Source organism: Nansenia antarctica (assembly GCF_963989245.1).
Source record: "Nansenia antarctica genome assembly, chromosome: 5".
NCBI classification, from domain to species: Eukaryota; Metazoa; Chordata; class Actinopteri; order Argentiniformes; family Microstomatidae; genus Nansenia; species Nansenia antarctica.
This window is the reverse complement of record NC_137690.1, coordinates 72,567,684-72,587,100: the sequence shown is the minus strand read 5'-3', so window position 1 is coordinate 72,587,100 and position 19,417 is coordinate 72,567,684. Positions and strand designations below refer to the sequence as shown.

General features: G+C 45.2%; 1 protein-coding gene across 1 annotated transcript; it reads left to right on the top strand.

Moving 5' to 3' along the window:
- Positions 1 to 3,498: 3,498 nt before the first annotated feature.
- Positions 3,499 to 18,443, top strand: LOC308158348 (major histocompatibility complex class I-related gene protein-like; the record flags this gene model as incomplete). Its single annotated transcript, XM_080531939.1, has 7 exons — positions 3,499 to 3,633; positions 15,250 to 15,516; positions 16,516 to 16,791; positions 17,145 to 17,444; positions 17,595 to 17,717; positions 18,073 to 18,090; positions 18,415 to 18,443. The coding sequence occupies exons 1-7, from the start codon at positions 3,576 to 3,578 to the stop codon at positions 18,441 to 18,443; spliced, it is 1,071 nt and encodes a 356-aa protein (XP_080388065.1). The 5' UTR covers positions 3,499 to 3,575.
- Positions 18,444 to 19,417: the final 974 nt, after the last annotated feature.

Sequence of the window (19,417 nt, the reverse complement as noted above, 5' to 3'; positions counted from 1 at the left end):
TATAACCTGCTATGGTTCAGGTGTATAACTCTGCTATGGTTCAGGTGTATAACCCTGCTATGGTTCAGGTGTATAACTCTGCTATGGTTCAGGTGTATAACCTTCTATGGTTCAGGTGTATAACTCTGCTATGGTTCAGGTGTATAACTCTGCTATGGTTCAGGTGTATAACTCTGCTATGGTTCAGGTGTATAATCTGCTATGGTTCAGGTGTATAACTCTGCTATGGTTCAGGTGTATAACCTTCTATGGTTCAGGTGTATAACTCTGCTATGGTTCAGGTGTATAACTCTTTTAAGCTTTTCTTTTCCCTCTTTTTCCTCCCTTTTCTTCTCCCCCCTTCTTCCCCCTCTTGTACTTTCTTCTTCCCCACCCTTAACAGACTATTGTGCACCTCTCCACGTTCGTGTGTCCGTCCGTTCCTCTGTCCTGCCGCTAGGGGGCGGAAATGCTCCTAAACCGAGTAGATCTCCGCCTGATTTCTGGGAAACAGAAACTTACCAGAGGCAGAGACGGAACTCCCGACCATGGGGGGGGTGTGTGTGTGTGTGTGTGTGTGTGTGTGTGTGTGTGTGTGTGTGTGTGTGTGTGTGTGTGTGTGTGTGTGTGTGTGTGTGTGTGTGTGTGTGTGTGTGTGTGTGTGTGTGTGCGTGCGTGCGTGCGTGCGTGCGTGCGCGTGTGTGTGCGCATGAAATATTTCATCACTAAAAACTAAAAAAACATATTTTTAATATTGCCTTTAAATTACTAAATAATTAAATTAAGATGATAAAAACCCATCCTTTTAATATTGCATTTAAGTTACAAAATAATTAAATTAAGATATATAATGATTAAAGCACTTTGAGCTGCAACGTTTGCAGAAAAAGCACTATACAAATAAAGTTTTTATTATTATTATTATTATCAATTAAAGAAATATGAAACCAAATGTAAAGATGTCAAAAAGGTGCAATATCTAGACTAGAGCATGTTGTTGGCCAAAATCTCCCTATAAAATAAAGATAAAGGATTTTTATAAGCTACAAAGTCTTACTGTACAAAAGCTGTGTGTGTGTGTGTGTGTGTGTGTGTGAGTATATGCGTGCGTGTGCGTGCGTGCGTGCGTGCGTGCGTGCGTGTGTGTGTGTGTGTGTGTGTGTGTGTGTGTGTGTGTGTGTGTAGGGTTTCATCATGACAGCGATCCTGTGGCTTGATGCTGTTCGGGACGCTGCTCTGTCGCTTACTGGAACAGATACACACACACACACACACACACATACTGACCCCCCCCCCCCCCCACACACACACACACTCACTGACCCAAACGCACACATTTGCACATATTTGACCATGAAACTAATATGTTGTGTGTTGTCATGGTTTTTCAAACTGATGGTTATACGACCACCCTAACCCTCGCCCCGCAGATCAACTTACCTTCAACATGACTGATGATGACCCAGTAACAGTGAAAGACCCTCAGCTCAGCAGAGGAGCCAAGCTGTTTGAGACTCTGTCATGGCTGCCTAATAATGAGCTTAGTGATCTTATGGCTGCCTAATAGTGATCTTAGTGGTCTTATGGCTGCCTAATAGTGATATTAACAGAGCTGCCAAGTCTCACGCAATCACCGTGAGACTCACGCATTTCAACCAGTTCTCACGCTCTCACGCCGCATCTCTATTTCTCACGGCGAGTAATAACAATTGTTTTACGGGACTTGAGTTTCGTGGCATCTTTCTGCACGCGCGTTAACTTGAGTCTGCAATCGAAGCGGCAGGCGAGCGCTGATGGAAGAACCTGTGTTCACGTGAGCTGCAAGAATGTAGCAAGCAGTGTTGCCAGATTGGGCTACTTTGGGTCACACTGGACGGGTGGATTCGGCAGCTTTTAGACCGGTTGGGCTGGACATTGTCAATTTCGTCTGGCAACCGTGGTAGCAAAATATGTGCATACATTACAACATCGTATCTGGTAGCCTACTGGACTGGGTTGCACCAATATGGCGTAAGTCATTACTGAATGCAGGCATTTAGTAGTTATTAAACCCCTAGTTGTTACTAGCTAGTTTCAAACTAGTTGTTTACTAATTTCGGTTGCACCACGCCAATCTTTTGCCAATCTTAGCTAGTAAATACTCAGTTTTGGTAACTGTTTTTTGTTTCTCTACTGTAACATAACCAGGTACATTAATAATAATTGTTAAAGGAGCATAGTCTACTACTTGCTACTGAGATGCTAACCCGACGGATTGTCCGGTTGACGCGCCGTGCGTCCTAAATTGATGTGTTGCTGTTGGTTATATAAGATCCGTAGTCGTTGGTTTGCTGCATAATTTAACACATTTATTGTGTTACTATGTGCCATCAATGGCTTAATCACTGGTACAATAACAATAACAAACTTAGCGCCCTTGCGGTCAAACCTATTTGCCCTTCCGGGGTCAACACCTGACGACAACAACAACAAATGTGCTACCTGATATACACCTGCTTCAGGTCAGCGTCACCCCATGCCCACACGGTTAATTACAACACGTATCACAGGACCATATCTGGCTCCTACAATAGTAATAATAAATAGTAATTGCAATTTACAATACAAATACAACAATTGGGGGTCCCTCAAAAAAAAATTGGCCGTGCTACGCGCGCACAAGATCAACCACCAAGCCCTCATTCTGACCCAGGAAAAACCCTGGTATGTACTGTATAACATGATAGCCATCTATGAGCAATGCACTGTATATAAGATGATGACCACGGGTCTTTCTGCTGCTGACCAAGGGGCTGAGTCCTGTTGATGAGGCCCAATTTTCTTTTAGAGTCTGTAGGCTACTGTATTTGTTTATTAAGATTTCATAAATATATATATATTTATATATTGTCTGAATTTTTGTCTTGTTTTATAAAATGTTAATTATTTTCATTTCTTGTGCTGGTTTATTATGAACAACATGTAAAATTGCAGGAAACTAGCACAAATAATTGGGTGGGAGAGAGGGGCCGCTGCCGCCAAAACGTGCACAGTTTTGGGTCGCTCCACCACCAAAAAATCTCACTCCAAACTTTTGGTGAAACTTGGCAGCCCTGGATATTAGTGATATTATGGCTGTCTAATAGTGATCTTATGACTGCCTAACGGTCATAAGATCACTATGAGACAGCCATAATATCACTAATTAGGCCCTAACCCTAATGATTTCTAAATGCAGGCTTACTAAAACATAACTCATAATTATGTTGAGCAGACCTCTATTGTCTAAATGATGTTATTATTAATGATCAGTATTGTGCGCCAGGCCAACTGGCCAAGTCCTTTCCATTTCGAGTGACAACCTCAGATCCGCACCTGCCTGGTTTCTGATGACGTCGAAGCCTTTATTTGATTTCTATTGGTTCATTAAATCCTGAGTTTCGTTTTGACTTCTGCCTCGAGCGGAACATCGTCGCTTCATTTCTTCTAAAGTCTCAACGCAGCAGGCTGGACAGACGCACCTTTCTGTCACTACTGGAGGAGACCTGTCAATATTCTTACTTCTAATCATCTCTGTCAATATTCTTACTTCTAATCATCTCCAACAACAAGTCCAGATGAGAGCTTTTCTGGGTTTTCTGGGTTTGCTCCTCTGCGTTCACACCGCATCTGCAGGTCAGTACAACACATTATGCAATTATTTCTACAATGAAATGCAGTCAAATTAAAATGTCAATAATGAGTCAAATGTCATGAAAACGGTCCGTGTTTGTGTCACATCCATTAGATGTGATTCCCTCAGTGTTTGGGAGGTTCAGACTAATGTACTTATTGTAAGACTCTTTGCATAAAAGCGTATCTGCTAAATGACCAACATGTAAATGTCAGATGTGACTTTCCCGGAAAGCAACTCAGGACTGTTGTTTTACAGCTGGTTGGAGGTTTAATGAAGCTGATCAAACTATCTAAGACTGTGTTTCTCTAGTCAGACTCCCTTTAAAAGTATCAACATCTTTATTGGCATTATGGAAACATAACTTACATTGTCAAAGCAAGTGTGAAGATAAACAAATAAATACAATTCATTAATTTAAAAAACGAACTAAAAGGATGTAATGTACGACTAGAATAAAGAAATGGTTAAACAAAGTGGCTCTGTGGCTCTGGGTAGGCTGATGTTGTGGGTTCAATTCCTGCTGGGACCATAAATACAAACAGTGTATGTAGCCTTCTCACTGTGCTGTGAGCTGCTTTGGACCAGTGTCAGACAAATGGCATGAATATGATCACACTCAGTTAGTTAATACCACTACCATTACATAACATACAATGGTTATGGTTAGTGTTAAGTTATGGTTAAGGTCAGGGTTAGTGTTAAGTTATGGTTAGGGTTAAGTTGAGGTCAGGGTTAGTGTTAAGTTAAGGTTAGGGTTAAGGTCAGGGTTAGTGTTAAGTTATGGTTAGGGTTAAGTTGAAGTCAGGGTTAGTGTTAAGTTAAGGTTAGGGTTAAGGTCAGGGTTAGTGTTAAGTTATGGTTAGGGTTAAGTTGAAGTCAGGGTTAGTGTTAAGTTAAAGTTAGGGTTAAGGTCAGGGTTAGGGTTAAACGTTGGCCATCCCAAGGATCCCATTTAGCATCTGTCCTGCCAAATGCTGCTGTGTCGGTCTGGCAGGGAGATCAGAATAGTCACATGATTTCTTTTAACAGCAACAATGACGTATAATACAACTTTCCACCTGTAGAGGGCGCTCTGACCACAGATACACACCACGGTTCTGTGTGTGTGTGTGTGTGTGTGTGTGTGTGTGTGTGTGTGTGTGTGTGTGTGTGTGTGTGTGTGTGTGTGTGTGTGTTGCTTCTCACCAGGGGACTTTCCAGTCGTTGATTCATGGCCTGATAACTGCACTTGTTGTGGTAATGCCTCCATACACACATACCAACACACTCTGACAGGAGGTTTATTACTGTTGTGTTTATTAACGTGTTGGTTGTTTATATGATGTAAGGTGTGTTGAGAAATGCACTTTAGGACTAAATAAACATGAAACTTGAAGCTAACATGTTAGCTCCCATGGTTGGTCCTGTAGATAAATGTAATCTAGTCAAATCGAAGTTTATTCATCATATCTGCAGCATACAGCCGTAGACGGTGTAATGGAATGCTTTGGGCAGCTAGCTCCTCAACAATGCCACAAAGTACTCAAATAATAAAAACAACAACATAGGTAGCAATAGTAGTAACAGATGGAGTCAAGCTGTATTCAGAGTTTTTCTTGGGAGAACATTTTGTATGAAAACGAAACTAGCAAAGAATATGACTCCATGTCACACATCCCACAGCAACACAGATCTGACCAATCAGGTGTGAGCGCTGTGTCTGTGTGTCGGCCATGTCAGGAGGACGGGGAGATGAAGACACAAAATGGCCGTCTGGGTTTCTAGTGACGAGTGCTGCGCTTGCACTACCTCAACAACATGTTGTCTCCTCCACGCCCTTGTATGTGTGTGTGTGTGTGTGTTTGTGTTTGTGTGTGTGTGTGTGTGTGCGTGCGTGCGTGCGTGTGTGTGTGTGTGTGTGTGCGTGCAAGTGTGTGTGTGTGTGTGTGCGTGTGTGTGTGCGTGCGTGCGTATGCGGTACTTTCCAGGAAATGCTTTGTCACACTGTGTGGTTTTATGAGTGTTCTGGTTGTGATGCTATAAAAGCGTTTCTTATCAAGAGGAGAAGCACCTCCTTCAGCGTGATGTCAAACATCATCAGAGTGATTCCAGTCTGACAACTACAGGGAACTCTGTGTTTGCTGCCAGGCCCCCTGGACACACCTCCACTGGGTTAGGTCAGGGTCAGGTCAGGGTTAGGTCAGGGTCAGGTTAGGGTCAGGGTCAGTGTTAGGGCTAGGGTCAGGGCTAGGGTCAGGGTCAGGGCTAGGGTCAGGTTTAGGTCAGGGTCAGGGTTACATCAGGGTCAGGGTCATGGTTAGGTCAGGGTTAGGTCAGGGTCTGGGTTAGGTCAGGGTCAGGGTTAGGTCAGGGTCAGGGTTAGGTCAGGACTAGGGTCAGGGTCAGGATTACGTCATGGTCATGGTTAGGTCAGGTCAGGGTTACGTCATGGTCAGGGTTAGGTCAGGGTTAGGTTAGAGTCAGGGTCAGGGTCAGGCCCCCTGTACACACCTGTAACTAGTTGAATGTTAAGCCCCTGTCACACATGCAACCAGCAGGGCAGAGCGCATATAAGAACTGCCCCAATATCGCTACTGCTAAATATAATTCCATAACTGGACACTACTTAATTTCCAATCATAGTGGAGGTATTATTCTGTTCCCACTGCGCGTAACCAGGGCGCAACTTCAACAGATAGCGAACACACACTTAGGGCTTTCACACCGGCAAAGAACCGTGCCGGTTCGCGTTCGGAAACCTCTGAACCTTGGTGCTGTCTGACGAACGAGCCCGCGTTCATACCGGTGTAACCAGAACCATCCGCGTCATCAACGCTGGGTGATGAAGGGGCGGGATAAACAAAAATGTCACAACTAGATGGCAACTACTTCACTGGAAATGAGGATAATATATTCCACTACAGTATCTGAAATAAACACAAATTTCTGTGAAACAAAACAAAATACACTTTCTATTATGCGTTCTTTTACTAATCAGCTGCTCCGTTACTGGAATAGAAATGGCTTACGAAATTCGCGTTCGCGCATGTCCGCGCGCGTGTGTGTGTGTGTGTGTTTGCTGAGCATGTGAGTGTAACGATGGTCAAACAGGCAACCTTCTTTTAACCAATTCTTTTTATTGACCTGCAGAGAAGACATATAAAACACAATTCTTCTCTGGTCTGCAACTCTTGTGAATCCATTAAGATGGCGGCCATGTTCTGGTACCACCGTAGGTACGGCAACCAGAGAAGGACAAAAGAACGCGCAGACCTGCAGTACACCCAAACTCCAAAGAGGGGCTCCAACAACAACCAGGGCTGCTCAAGCACGGCGAAACTCATCTACATTCACCACAACTAAACATACATTCCCAACTCTGTTACATGAGGAAGATAAAGAGAATAATGAGACTTTTGATATTGTTTTTGATCACTAATGATTAGATTTAGATTAGATTAGATTTTGTCTACTTCCTCCTTGCTGGTCTCTGCAGCCTAGAATATGACACACCCACTGACGACGTGACTGTTCTACGTTTTGGTTCGCGCTTGAGAACCACTATTTTTTGGTGCCCGCTGCGAACCAACTTTTCAGGTTCCGAACCAATTGAGCTTCGGTCTGAACGCGCCGGCCGGTTCCAGACTTGGCTCGCGAACGCGAACCGGCGCGGTTCTTTGCCGGTGTGAAAGCCCTAACTGACACATCAATGAATCCTCAGACGCTGGAGTAAAGTTCAGTTCTTTACTAAATCCTCAGAAACATGAGTGGTCGTTTGGTTATTTTTGTAAAACTGTAAATAAACACAAGAGCACAATTACTGCAATGCTCAAAACTATACTGTTACACTTTCAACATCAACAGTATGTAGCCAACATACAATATCAACACAGCAACACAAATAGTTATACTCAAACAATATAAGCCATGTATTTATAAACATATACACCATACATTGTAGTTAAACAAGAAAAGAAAAGGCAACTTACAAGCAAAGCCTTTTCCAGGGCAAGAATGTAAACAAAGAGATTCTCCGGAGCTCTTTCTCTCAGCCAGCTGCTGCCACGAGCTATCACGTCTGAACAGTGTGCTAAACGTCATGTGACTAAACGTCATGTGACTAAACAAAAACCGATATACACTGAATAAAGGCAGTAACGAATGTAATGTCATAAAATGTCCACTAGATGTCTCCAAAATGAAAACCTAAGAAACCATGACACTCCCCGTCTGGTATGGAGGAAATACCACTATGAACTAACTCTGGGATACTCAGTCCTTTGGCGACATGAGAAGCACTGTCTCAGATATTGGTCTCAAGAACGTTTTAGCCGTCCCATGTTTGGTGATCTTCACTTCGATTCTTCTGATCTTCCCGTCCTTGTCAGGGAATGTCTGGCTGACTAGTCCTAAGGGCCAGTCGTTGCGCTTAGCTTGAGCATCTTTGAGAAGGACCAAATCCCCTACTTTGAGGTTCGGACGTTCCTCTTGCCACTTGCTGCGACTCTGTAGTGTCGTGAGGTATTCATGTCTCCATCGGCTCCAGAAAGTATTTGCAAGGTGCTGAACCTGTTTCCACTGCTGTCTGTGGAGGTCCGTATCACTGAAATTTCCCGGAGGAGGAAGTGGAGTGCACATCTTCTGCGTAAGAAGCATAGCTGGTGTTAGAAGAAAAGGAGAGTCTGGATCCATTGAGATGGGGGTGAGAGGTCTGGCGTTGATTATGGCTGTAACCTCTGCCATCAGGGTGGAGAGAACTTCATGAGTCAGGCGAGAAGGGCAAGCCTTGAGCAGCATGGAGTCAAGTATGCGCCTTGATATCCCTATCATCCTTTCCCAGGAGCCCCCCATGTGGGATGAATGAGGTGGGTTGAAGACCCATGAGCAGCCCTCTTCTCCCAGGTACTTTCGAATGCTAGGCATGTTGGGGTCGGTCAGCAGAATGTTCAGCTCTCGGCATGCGCCTGTGAAATTTGTTCCACAATCTGATCTAATCTGTTTGGCAGGTCCTCTTAGACTAAAGAACCTGCGTAGCGCATTGATAAAGCATGATGTGTCCATTGACTCAATCAATTCGATGTGGACAGCGCGCGTACTTAGACATGTGAAAAGAACAGCCCATCTTTTACTGTTTGCCTGTCCTCCTCTTGTGCGTCTTGTGCTTACATGCCAGGGGCCGAAGACGTCCAGTCCCACGTAGGTGAATGGGGGTTCAGTACTCAGGCGATCAACAGGTAGGTCGGCCATCCTCTGTTCCGTCACTCTGCCTCTGAGCTTCTTGCAGGTTACACAGTCGTGAAGGATGCCTTTGATCAGTCGTCTTGCTCCCATGATCCAGTACCCTGCAGTGCGGACAGCGCCTTCGGTAAAGACCCGGCCTTGGTGCATCACCCTTTGGTGATGGTGTTCCACAAGTAGCTTTGCGATGTGTTTCCGTCCCGGAATAACAAGAGGGTGTTTTTCCTTGTAGGCGAGATCTGAATGTCTGAGCCGTCCCCCTATTCTCATGAGGCCTTCTTCGTCGCAATAGGGATTGAGTTTCTTCAGAGGACTACTTCTTGACATGTCCTTTCCACTTGCTATGCACGCAAGTTCGTCCTTGTAAGCCTCTCCTTGCACGCATTTGATGATGATGAGTTCAGCTTTTGTCAGTTCTTCAGCTGTGCGAGGCTGCTTGCAGTGATGCCATGAACTGCAAGTTTGATCCTGATCTTTGCTGGTAGCCTTACAGGATTCCACGATGTGGATGAGTGAACTTGTTGCTCTCACAAGTCGCTTCCATGAGGAAAAACGCTCGAATCTGTGAGATCCAAGGTGTGTTCTGTCGTTGGGCAGGTTGGTGATGTGTGCCCGCACCTCTATGTCTGAGTCCGGGTTGATGAGGTCAAAGACTTCAGGTGATGATGGTTCCTCTACTTGTAACAGAAACGTTGGTCCTCTAAGCCAGGTTGTCTCACCTAGCATAGCTGCAGGCACAGAACGTGTGCCAAGGTCAGCTGGGTTATGGCTTGTGGAGATGTAGTGCCACTGGGTTGGTTCAGAAGACCGCCGTATACGCTGCACTCTGTTGCTCACATATACATAGAACCTTCTTGTCTGGTTGCTAATGTATCCTAGGACAACTCGGCTATCTGTATAGAACTTGACAGCATCCAGAGCTATATCTAGCTCGCTTGTGACTAGCTCAGCGACTTCCACACCCAACACGGCAGCTCCCAACTCCAATCTTGGGATAGTGTGAGCCGACTGTGGAGTTAACTTAGCTTTTCCAAGGACAAATCCTACTTGACATTTTTGCTCAACATCAATTACTTGGAGATAGGCGACTGCTGCAATAGCCTTCACTGAAGCGTCTGAGAACACGTGTAGCTCCTTTCTTATGGCTGTTGAGATTGTAGAAGCAGAATAGGTTCTTGGGATCTCCAACTGCCTGAGGTCTTGAAGAGAGCTTCTCCAAGCGTTCCACTCATCTTCCCTTTCTGGAGGAAGAGGAGAGTCCCAGTCGGAGGCTTCGTTTGTGAGCTCTCGTAACAGGATCTTTCCCTGTATCGTAACTGGTGCAACGAATCCAAGTGGATCGAAGAGGCCGTTGACAGTAGCTAGAACACCCCTACGTGTGAAAGGCTTTGTGGATTCTGCTACTTGAAACGTGAAGACATCTTTCTTCAGATCCCAACTCACTCCAAGGCTCTGTTGAATAGGAGTAGGATCGACATCCAAATTTAGGTCTTTGAGTCCCTTTGCTCGGTCCTCAGCAGAGAATGCTTCCATAACCTCCTGGCTGTTGGAAGCAACTTTGTGAAGTCGCAGGTTCGACACAGCAAGCATCTCCTGTGTCCGCTTCAGTAGGTCGATGGCTTCACGTGCTGTGGGCCTTGACAGGAGTCCGTCGTCAACGTAGAACTCTCTTTCGATGAACTGTTTGGCGTCAGACCCAAATTCTTCTTCACCATGAGCTGCAGCACGTCTGAGACCATAGATTGCCACCGCAGGAGAGGGACTGTTCCCGAATACGTGAACCTTCATGCGGTACTCACACATGTCGTTCCTAGGATCGTTGTCCTCGTACCACAGAAAGCGGAGAAAGTTCCTGTGGTCTTCTTTCACAACGAAGCTGTGAAACATTTGTTCTATGTCCACAGTGACAGCGATCGGTTCTCGTCTGAATCGCACCAGTACTCCTAAGAGGCTGTTATTTAAGTCCGGACCAGAAAGGAGAACATCGTTCAGTGACACACCTTTTCATTTTGCACTGGAATCGAAGACGACTCGAATCTGGCCTGGCTTCTGAGGGTGATAAACCCCGAAGATAGGTAAGTACCAACATTCTTGTCCGTTCTCCAATGTAGGAGCCAGCTCAGCATGATCAAGGTCGAAGATGTTCTGCATGAACGCGATGAAGTGCCTCTTCATCTCTGGCCTTTTCTCCAGTGTGTTTTGAAGAGAGGTAAGTCGTGTGAGGGCCTGGCCTCGGCTGTGAGGGAGTTGCTGACGTGGTGTTCTGAATGGCAATGGTGCCACCCAGCTGTTGCAGTCATCCATATACATTTCTTTGTCCATGACCTTTAAGAACAGTCTGTCTTCAATAGAGAGTCCAATCTTGTTGTCATCCCCGGACGTGTTGAAGATGGTGCTCCCTAAGTTGCATTCCCGGATACTGTGGGTGCCTTGCGCTGGGGCAATCTGATGTGCTGGCTTCTGAACATATTGCTCCTTCACCTGGATCCTGTTCGGACATGGGCTGAAGAATGAAGGGCGTTGGTTCTCAAGCACATTGGTGCGGTAGCTTTGGATGTCTGAAGGCTTGTGGGCTGCCTCTAGGCAGACTTCTCCTATGATGACCCATCCCAGGTCGAGTCGTTGTGCGTAGGGGGCGTCATGTGGACCGTTCCGTTGCTCCCGCACTTTATGAACTCTAAGGATGTCTCGGCCTAGCAAGAGAAGGATCTGTGCTTTAGAATCCAAAGGTGGTATACCATATGCTATGGGCTTGAGGTGGGAATGATGGAATGGAATGGAATGGAATGGACTTTATTTGTCATTGCTACAGTACAGGTACCAAACAACGAAATTTAGGAGGGGTGGCTCCCCTGGTGTTAGGAAAGGGAAAAAAAAAAAAAAAAAGCATAAAATCACAAGAAGGTAAGGAGCTGGTTTACATCAATAAAGGCTATGTACACAATCCACTGTACTATACTGCACAGATAGTCAACTAGGGTTGTCATATTGCACAAAAGTATTTTTTCACGTTATTTTAAAGTGTCACAGTTTGCAGGCTGCAGAATGATGCAATGCTGCTTCTGGCGTAGGTATCTCAGCTCTTTCGGTGGGAATGTTGTTACACTCTATTAGTGTAGGTAGTGTCACTGTTGTAGCTCCATCCACAGATTCCACCACAAAGCCTGTGGCTCTCCTTCCCTCCTTCCTGTCATCTGAGTTGTACCTGCACATGTACGAAGTGTGAATGCTGAATCTGACCCCTTGATGTGGAACATATCAAAGAATTCAGACCGTGCAAGCGACCTGTTGCTTTGGTCATCCAGCACAACGTATGCTCTGGTTGCTCTCTCTGGGTGTGCTTCTGGGAATATATTCACCAGGCAAATCTTCGAGCAAGATCTGCCTCTTCGACCCTCTCCACAGACTTCTGTGCAATTTGAGGTGACTGCAGATTGGTCTGATCCTCCTTCTCCCTCCCCGCCATCCTCAGATGGGGCTGAAGGCGGAGGTCCTGGATGAAGAGCCGTGGTGTGGCTGTTACTCTCACACTCCATTCACTTGATGGCTGTGGTGCAGTTCTTGGCTAGATGAGTAGTTGTGGAACAACATCTGAAGCAGACACCGTTGTCTTTGAGGAAGGCCTTGCGCTCCTCGAGGGGCTTGCTTCTGAAACCTCTGCAGCGTGTTAGGGGGTGTGGCTTCTTATGGAGAGGGCATAGTTTTTTTATGTCCACTGCTGTTCGGCCTGAACCGTCTCGTGTGTCTTTCTCGTGAGAGACATCTGTCTTATGTGCAGAGACCATGCTCTTACTTTGTCTCTTGAATGGCTGCTCTGACTTCATCTGGGCTGTGTTACTCATCGATAGCCTGAAGCTTGGGTCATTGCGAGCTCGTGCCTCTTTGGTGATGAACTCGCAGAAGAATGTGAATGGGGGAAAAACTACCTGTCGCTCAGCTTTGTATCTGAAACCCTGTGATATCCATTTCTCTTGGATGTTGTAGGGCAACTTGTCTACGATGGGCAAAATGCCGCGTGAAGTGTCCAGATAGCTCAAACCAGGCAGGTAACCTTCGAACATGGCTGCTTCCAACTCTTGGAGAAGGTCACTTAGCTCTCTCAGCTTCACAGGATCTTTATTGCTGATCTTTGGGAAGTTCGCCAGCCTGTCGAAGAGGGACTTTTCAATTACCTCTGGAGACCCGAAGCACTCTTCTAAGCGTTCCCAAGCTTTGCATAGACCTTGAGATGAATGACCTACATGTACTGCTCTTATTCGTTTCACGTGCTTTGCAGATTCACTCCCTAACCACTTAATCATGAGGTCCATCTCTTCATTAGCACTGAGTAGTAGTCCGTCAATGGCGTTCTTGAAGGACGACTTCCATGCCCAGTAATTTTCTGGGTGATCATCGAACTTGGTGAGACCGGAGGTTACGAGGTCTCTGCGTGCTAGGTACCGAGCCACATCACTGATGTCGGTTGTGTCACCGCTTCCTGTTGGTTTGTATGGTGAACCCTTGGGCCTGCTGGGTGTGAGCTGCTCTGATGTCTTTGGCCTACTAGGTCGCAGTGATGGAGAGCTGTGCTCATGCTTCACGGTGGAGGAGTGCTGTCTCTCGTATGAAACAGTCAGACGCTGTCTGGGTGGTGAGGAGGATCTCAGCCTGTGGACTATCGGTTCCAGATTGGCTATAAAGTCCTTAACATCTTCGGCAGATAGTGGTAGCTGTGACTGTTGTTCTACGTACTGGCGTGTGCGGTCAACAGTGGCATGAATGACAGCTTCGATACCGTTGTTTTCTTCCTCCGCTGCTGCTTCAAGAACATTAGCTTCAGCGATGGCTTCTGCCACTTCTTTCTCATGCAGCAAGTTCTTTAATTTTGCTTCCATTTGGGCTTTTTCGATCATAATCTCTGATTCCATTTTTGCATAGCCAGCACGTGTGCGTGCTACTTCCACTTTGACACGTGCATTGACAGCTGCCCTACTGGCTGTTGATTTAAAAGACCTAGATGTGCTAGAGGCCACTGACCTTGTCTCAGCATTGCTCAACTCTTCCATCATGAATATTGCTGTGTGCTTGGCGTGAGCAAGGATGATGGGGAGCAGTGCTTGCGCTGAAGATCTCTCTCCTTGAGTCGATCCGCCCGCTGAGTGGTTGATTTTTTACTATTCTGTTCCCACTGCGCGAAACCAGGGCGCAACTTCAACAGATAGCGAACACACACTGACACATCAATGAATCCTCAGACGCTGGAGTAAAGTTCAGTTCTTTACTAAATCCTCAGAAACATGAGTGGTCGTTTGGTTATTTTTGTAAAACTGTAAATAAACACAAGAGCACAATTACTGCAATGCTCAAAACTATACTGTTACACTTTCAACATCAACAGTATGTAGCCAACATACAATATCAACACAGCAACACAAATAGTTATACTCAAACAATATAAGCCATGTATTTATAAACATATACACCATACATTGTAGTTAAACAAGAAAAGAAAAGGCAACTTACAAGCAAAGCCTTTTCCAGGGCAAGAATGTAAACAAAGAGATTCTCCGGAGCTCTTTCTCTCAGCCAGCTGCTGCCACGAGCTATCACGTCTGAACAGTGTGCTAATCGTCATGTGACTAAACGTCATGTGACTAAACAAAAACCGATATACACTGAATAAAGGCAGTAACGAATGTAATGTCATAAAATGTCCACTAGATGTCTCCAAAATGAAAACCTTAGAAACCATGACAGGTATGATATGGCAGATATATATATATATATATATATATATATATATATATATATATATATATACATATACATACAGGTGGAAAGGTTTTTTTTAAAGGTATTTTTAACAATATGTCTAATTGAGAATACCAACAGAAGAATATTGCAGGGGATTTTGGCAAACAATTTTCGGCCGCTACCCACACGTTTAGCTGTGTTACTCATTCCACGAATGCATGATCCTACAAGTTGTACCTCGTTGTAAAGGTGATTAATCAGGCTTTCCAACGATATAAAATACAATACCAATTGGTATTATTAAAGGGGAGGAAGAATCGACTGAAATAACGTTTCCAAACTTTTTTTGAGGAGTTTATATATAATTTCATACTGACTGACATGAACCAAGGAGTAAACATTACCGTCTACAGCCGCGAGAGGGCGCTCTGGGCCGCTCTGGGATTGTGACAACTATATGCTGCTCCTGTACCACTGAAGAAATTAACTGAAACATTAATGGGAGCTTTGTGAACTTGCTTACCGGTAACTTGCTTGTTGGACTCGCTGGCTTGTTATGTTAATTTAGCCTATTCAGCCTCCCAGGTAAGTTCTTTATGCTACTGTGTAGCTGAATAACTGTTAATGTGTTATGCTCTGCATACTTTCATTCTTGTTTCTTCTAGTGTCCCACTCCTTTCACTATTTCTACACTGCATCCTCTGGAGTTCCAGACCTCCCAGAGTTTGTGGCTGTGACGATGGTGGATGGTGTTCAGATTGAACACTATGACAGCATCACCAAGAGAAAGGTGCCCAAACAGGACTGGATGAACAACGCGACTAAAGATGACCCACAGTACTGGAAGAGGAACACTCAGCTTTTGATGGGCCACCAGCAGGTCCTCAAAGCAAACCTTGGTACTCTGAAGCAGCGTTTCAACCAGAGTGGAGGTGAGAGCAACACCTTCTTTACTGTTACCTTCCTCCTGATGGTTTTAACCATAGTTGATATTTCTGTGTTGTTCTCGTGGATCTGGGGAAGTTCTGACCTGATCCGTCTCACATTGAGAAGCATCAACATGATCCTACATGAGATGAAACTCTGTTGGACTGAACTGACCAGAACAACCTAGTGGACCTTCTGCTGAGGGACCGTCAGACACAGAACCTTTCATTCTGGACCTTTACATACACACACTCACACTCACACACACACACAACACACACACACACAGGCACACACACACACACCACACACACACACACACACACACACACACACACACACTCACACTCACACTCACACACCGCACACACACAGGCACACACTCACACTCACACACGCACACACACACACACACACACACACTCACACTCACACTCACACTCACACACCACACACACACACACACACACACACACACACACACACACAAGCTCACACACAGGCACACACGCAGTGCGCACGCACTCACGCACACACACACACACACACACACACACGCTCACACACAGGCACACACGCAGTGCGCACGCACGCATGCACACACACACACACACGCACATACACACGCACATACGTACAGGCACGCACACACACACACACATTCACACACACACAAACACACACACTCGCACACACACACACACACTCTCTCTCTCTGAATCATGTACTCTGTGTCTGAGTGAAGGTGTGACATCACTGTGTTTTATTACTGCTGATAGACGATGAAAGAGGACCCTGTCTGACTGAACCTGTCTGTCTCTCTCTGTCTGTCTGTCTCTCTCTCTGTTTGTGTCTGTCTCTCTCTCTGTCTGTCTCTCTGTCTGTCTCTCTCTCTGTTTGTCTCTCTCTCTCTCTCTCTCTCTCTCTCTGTCTGTCTCTCTCTCTGTCTCTCTCTCTCTCTCTCTCTCTCTCTCTCTCTCTCTCTCTCTCTCTCTCTCTCTCAGATGTACATATTGTCCAGCAGATGTATGGTTGTAGTTGGGATGAGGAGACTGGAGTCACAGAGGGGTTTGATCAGCATGGTTATGATGGAGAGGACTTCCTGTCCTTTGACCTGCGGACGTCTACATGGATCGCTCCAGTGTCACAGGCCGTCATCACCAAACACAGGTGGGACAGTCTTCAAGTCTATAACGAGCGGCAGAAACACTACTACACCCAGACCTGCATTGAGAATCTGAAGAAGTACCTGCAGTACGGGGAGAGCACTCTGAAGACAGGTACACACTGACACATCACCTGACACATCACCTGACACATCACCTGACACGACATGTTCATATTCAACTACTCTGAAGTGGAACAATTACATTCCTTCTATTTCCTGCTCTTTTTCTTTACTGCCGCTCTTTCTTTCTCTCTCTCCCTCCCTCTTTTATTTCCCACTCCTTCTCTCTCCCGCTTCCCCCCAAACTACTGCTTTTCGCCCCTCTCTCTCCTTCTCTTTCCCCCTTCCTCTCTTTCTCCCTCTCTCCCCCTCTCTCCTTCTCACCCTCCCTCTCTCTCTCTCCACCTCTCTCTCCTCCTCTCTCCCCCTCTCTCTCTTCCTCCCCCCCTCCCCTCCCCCCCCCAGTCCCTCCCTCAGTGTCTCTGCTCCAGAAGACCCCCTCCTCTCCAGTCACCTGCCACGCAACAGGTTTCTACCCCAGTGCAGTGATGGTGTTCTGGTCGAGAGATGGAGATCAGCTGTTTGAGGATGTGGAGTACGGAGAGCTTCTCCCCAACCACGACGGAACCTTCCAGACGAGCACTCGCCTCCTTGTGAAGCCTGAGGACTGGGAGAAGAACCAGTATGACTGTGTGGTTCAGCTCTCTGGGATGGAGGACGACATCGTCATCAGACTGGAGCGCTCCGTGATAAAGACCAACAGAGGTAAGAAGATACAACGTGATCATTCTCAGTGACTCAGAGTACAGCAGAGCACCATGGAGAAAGAGAGGAGAAAGAGAGGAAGTGTCTTGGTTGAGAGGAAACCAAACTGTGACCCTCAGTTCCAGTCTGACTGCTCTGTGTTGGTTACAGTTATCCCTGACCCCGCCCCCCTGGGCGTCATCATTGGAGCTGTGGTCGGACTCCTCCTCCTGGCTGCCATCATCATCATCACTGTGTTCTTCATCATGAAGAAGAAGAAGAAGAGCGAGAAAGGTGAGAACGCCTCCTCTTCATCATATCATCAGTGGAGGTGTTGTTGTCAGTATGTTAGCAGTGATGAAGTCGTCTGTATTGATGTGTTCTAGTGGAGTTGGTAGATGGAGATGTAGTTAGTAAAGTGTCACACATGTTGGTTAGTTGTAATATTCTACTAATATTCTTCTTATATTCATTCTATGCTTGTATATGTTTGTATATTCACTTTATGTTCTTATTCCTGTTGTAAAGCACTTTGAGCTGCATTTCTTGTATGAAAGGTGCTATATAAATAAAGCTTTACTTACTTACTTACTTACTAAATCAAACTATAAGTGTCAGTAATATCTTCATGTTCAACTCTGTGTTTCAGGATTCTCCCAAGCTAGCAGTAAGTATTCTACACCTTCATGTTGCATTGACAAATGTATGAATGACAATCATGTGTGGCTGTTCACCATGTATCTTTTACTAGAAACCATAAAAATTAAAATATTTACTTACATTTAATGTAATATTGTATCTATTTAGTTGTTGTTGTTGTTGTTGTTGTTGTTGTGTTTTATACTGTGTGAATGTTAATCTGCTATGGTGCGTCTTGGCCAGGGCCCCCTTATAAAAGAGATTCATATCTCAAAGGGCCCTGGATAAATAAAGCATTAATGAATACATGTAAATGTTGTTGAGGTATAACATGGGACTGTTTCCATGTCAGAATGTAGTTCTGTATTCCTGGTTGGTTGAACTGGCCTTGTCTTGTTTCCTCGTAGCTTCTGACGATAGTTCCAACAACTCTGCACCCAAAGCATGAGGTTTCTCTGCACTGATCAAACAGGTGAGATTCTAGTTGTTCATCCATGCATACGACACTAGTCCTCTGTTGACATGAGTCAGTGATTTAGGGCCGACAGTTGTAGAGTAGGTGGGTCTCTCAAGTCTGGTCTCTTTGACCTTCAGAGGAACACATAGGTCTAGGGCAGGGGTGCACATAACTTTTTGGGGCCAGTGCTCAGAGGAGCACCTAGGGATGCTGCTTGGTGCTCCCCGAGCTCGCGAGTCACGACCCGTCCCACAGGATGGATAAAAAAGGGATAAATGGATAACTTATATTAGCAAAACGACATTTATTCATAAATAAAGATGAACGAACAAATGATTGTGTGCAAAACAAAAGAAACAAATGCAAAATCAAATGACTGCTCTTTAAGCATGAAAGTCTGTCAGACTCCTTTAAACACAATGAAATCAACTGACATCTCTTTAAGCACTAACTGAATGTCTGTTCTTTAAACACAATGAAATCAACTGACATCTCTTTAAGCACTGCTCTGTTCTGTAAACACTGAAATCAACTTTTCAACAAAAAGTTACAGCCTAAGCATTTATTTATGCTACAAGCTTAATCATCATCATCACTGCTCTCTTGACTGCTCTAAATGATCACTGTCCTCAATTTCAACCATGGTAGAGGATGTTGTAGGGCAGGCTATCACTTTAAATAGCTCATTATTTTGATTGTGCAACCAAGTCTTATTTTTTTTTCTTCTAATAGAATTCCCAACCATATTCCCTGGGTCAGGGGTCTAGGTGCGATAATGAAGCTGTAAAACAAACGTCTGAACGTTTGAAAGCTTCAGAGAAAAGAAACGTGTCCCTTGGTGTTGTTTTTCCTTTTAGCGACAAGTCGTTCGGGACTGAATTTTCACGTGATAACCGTG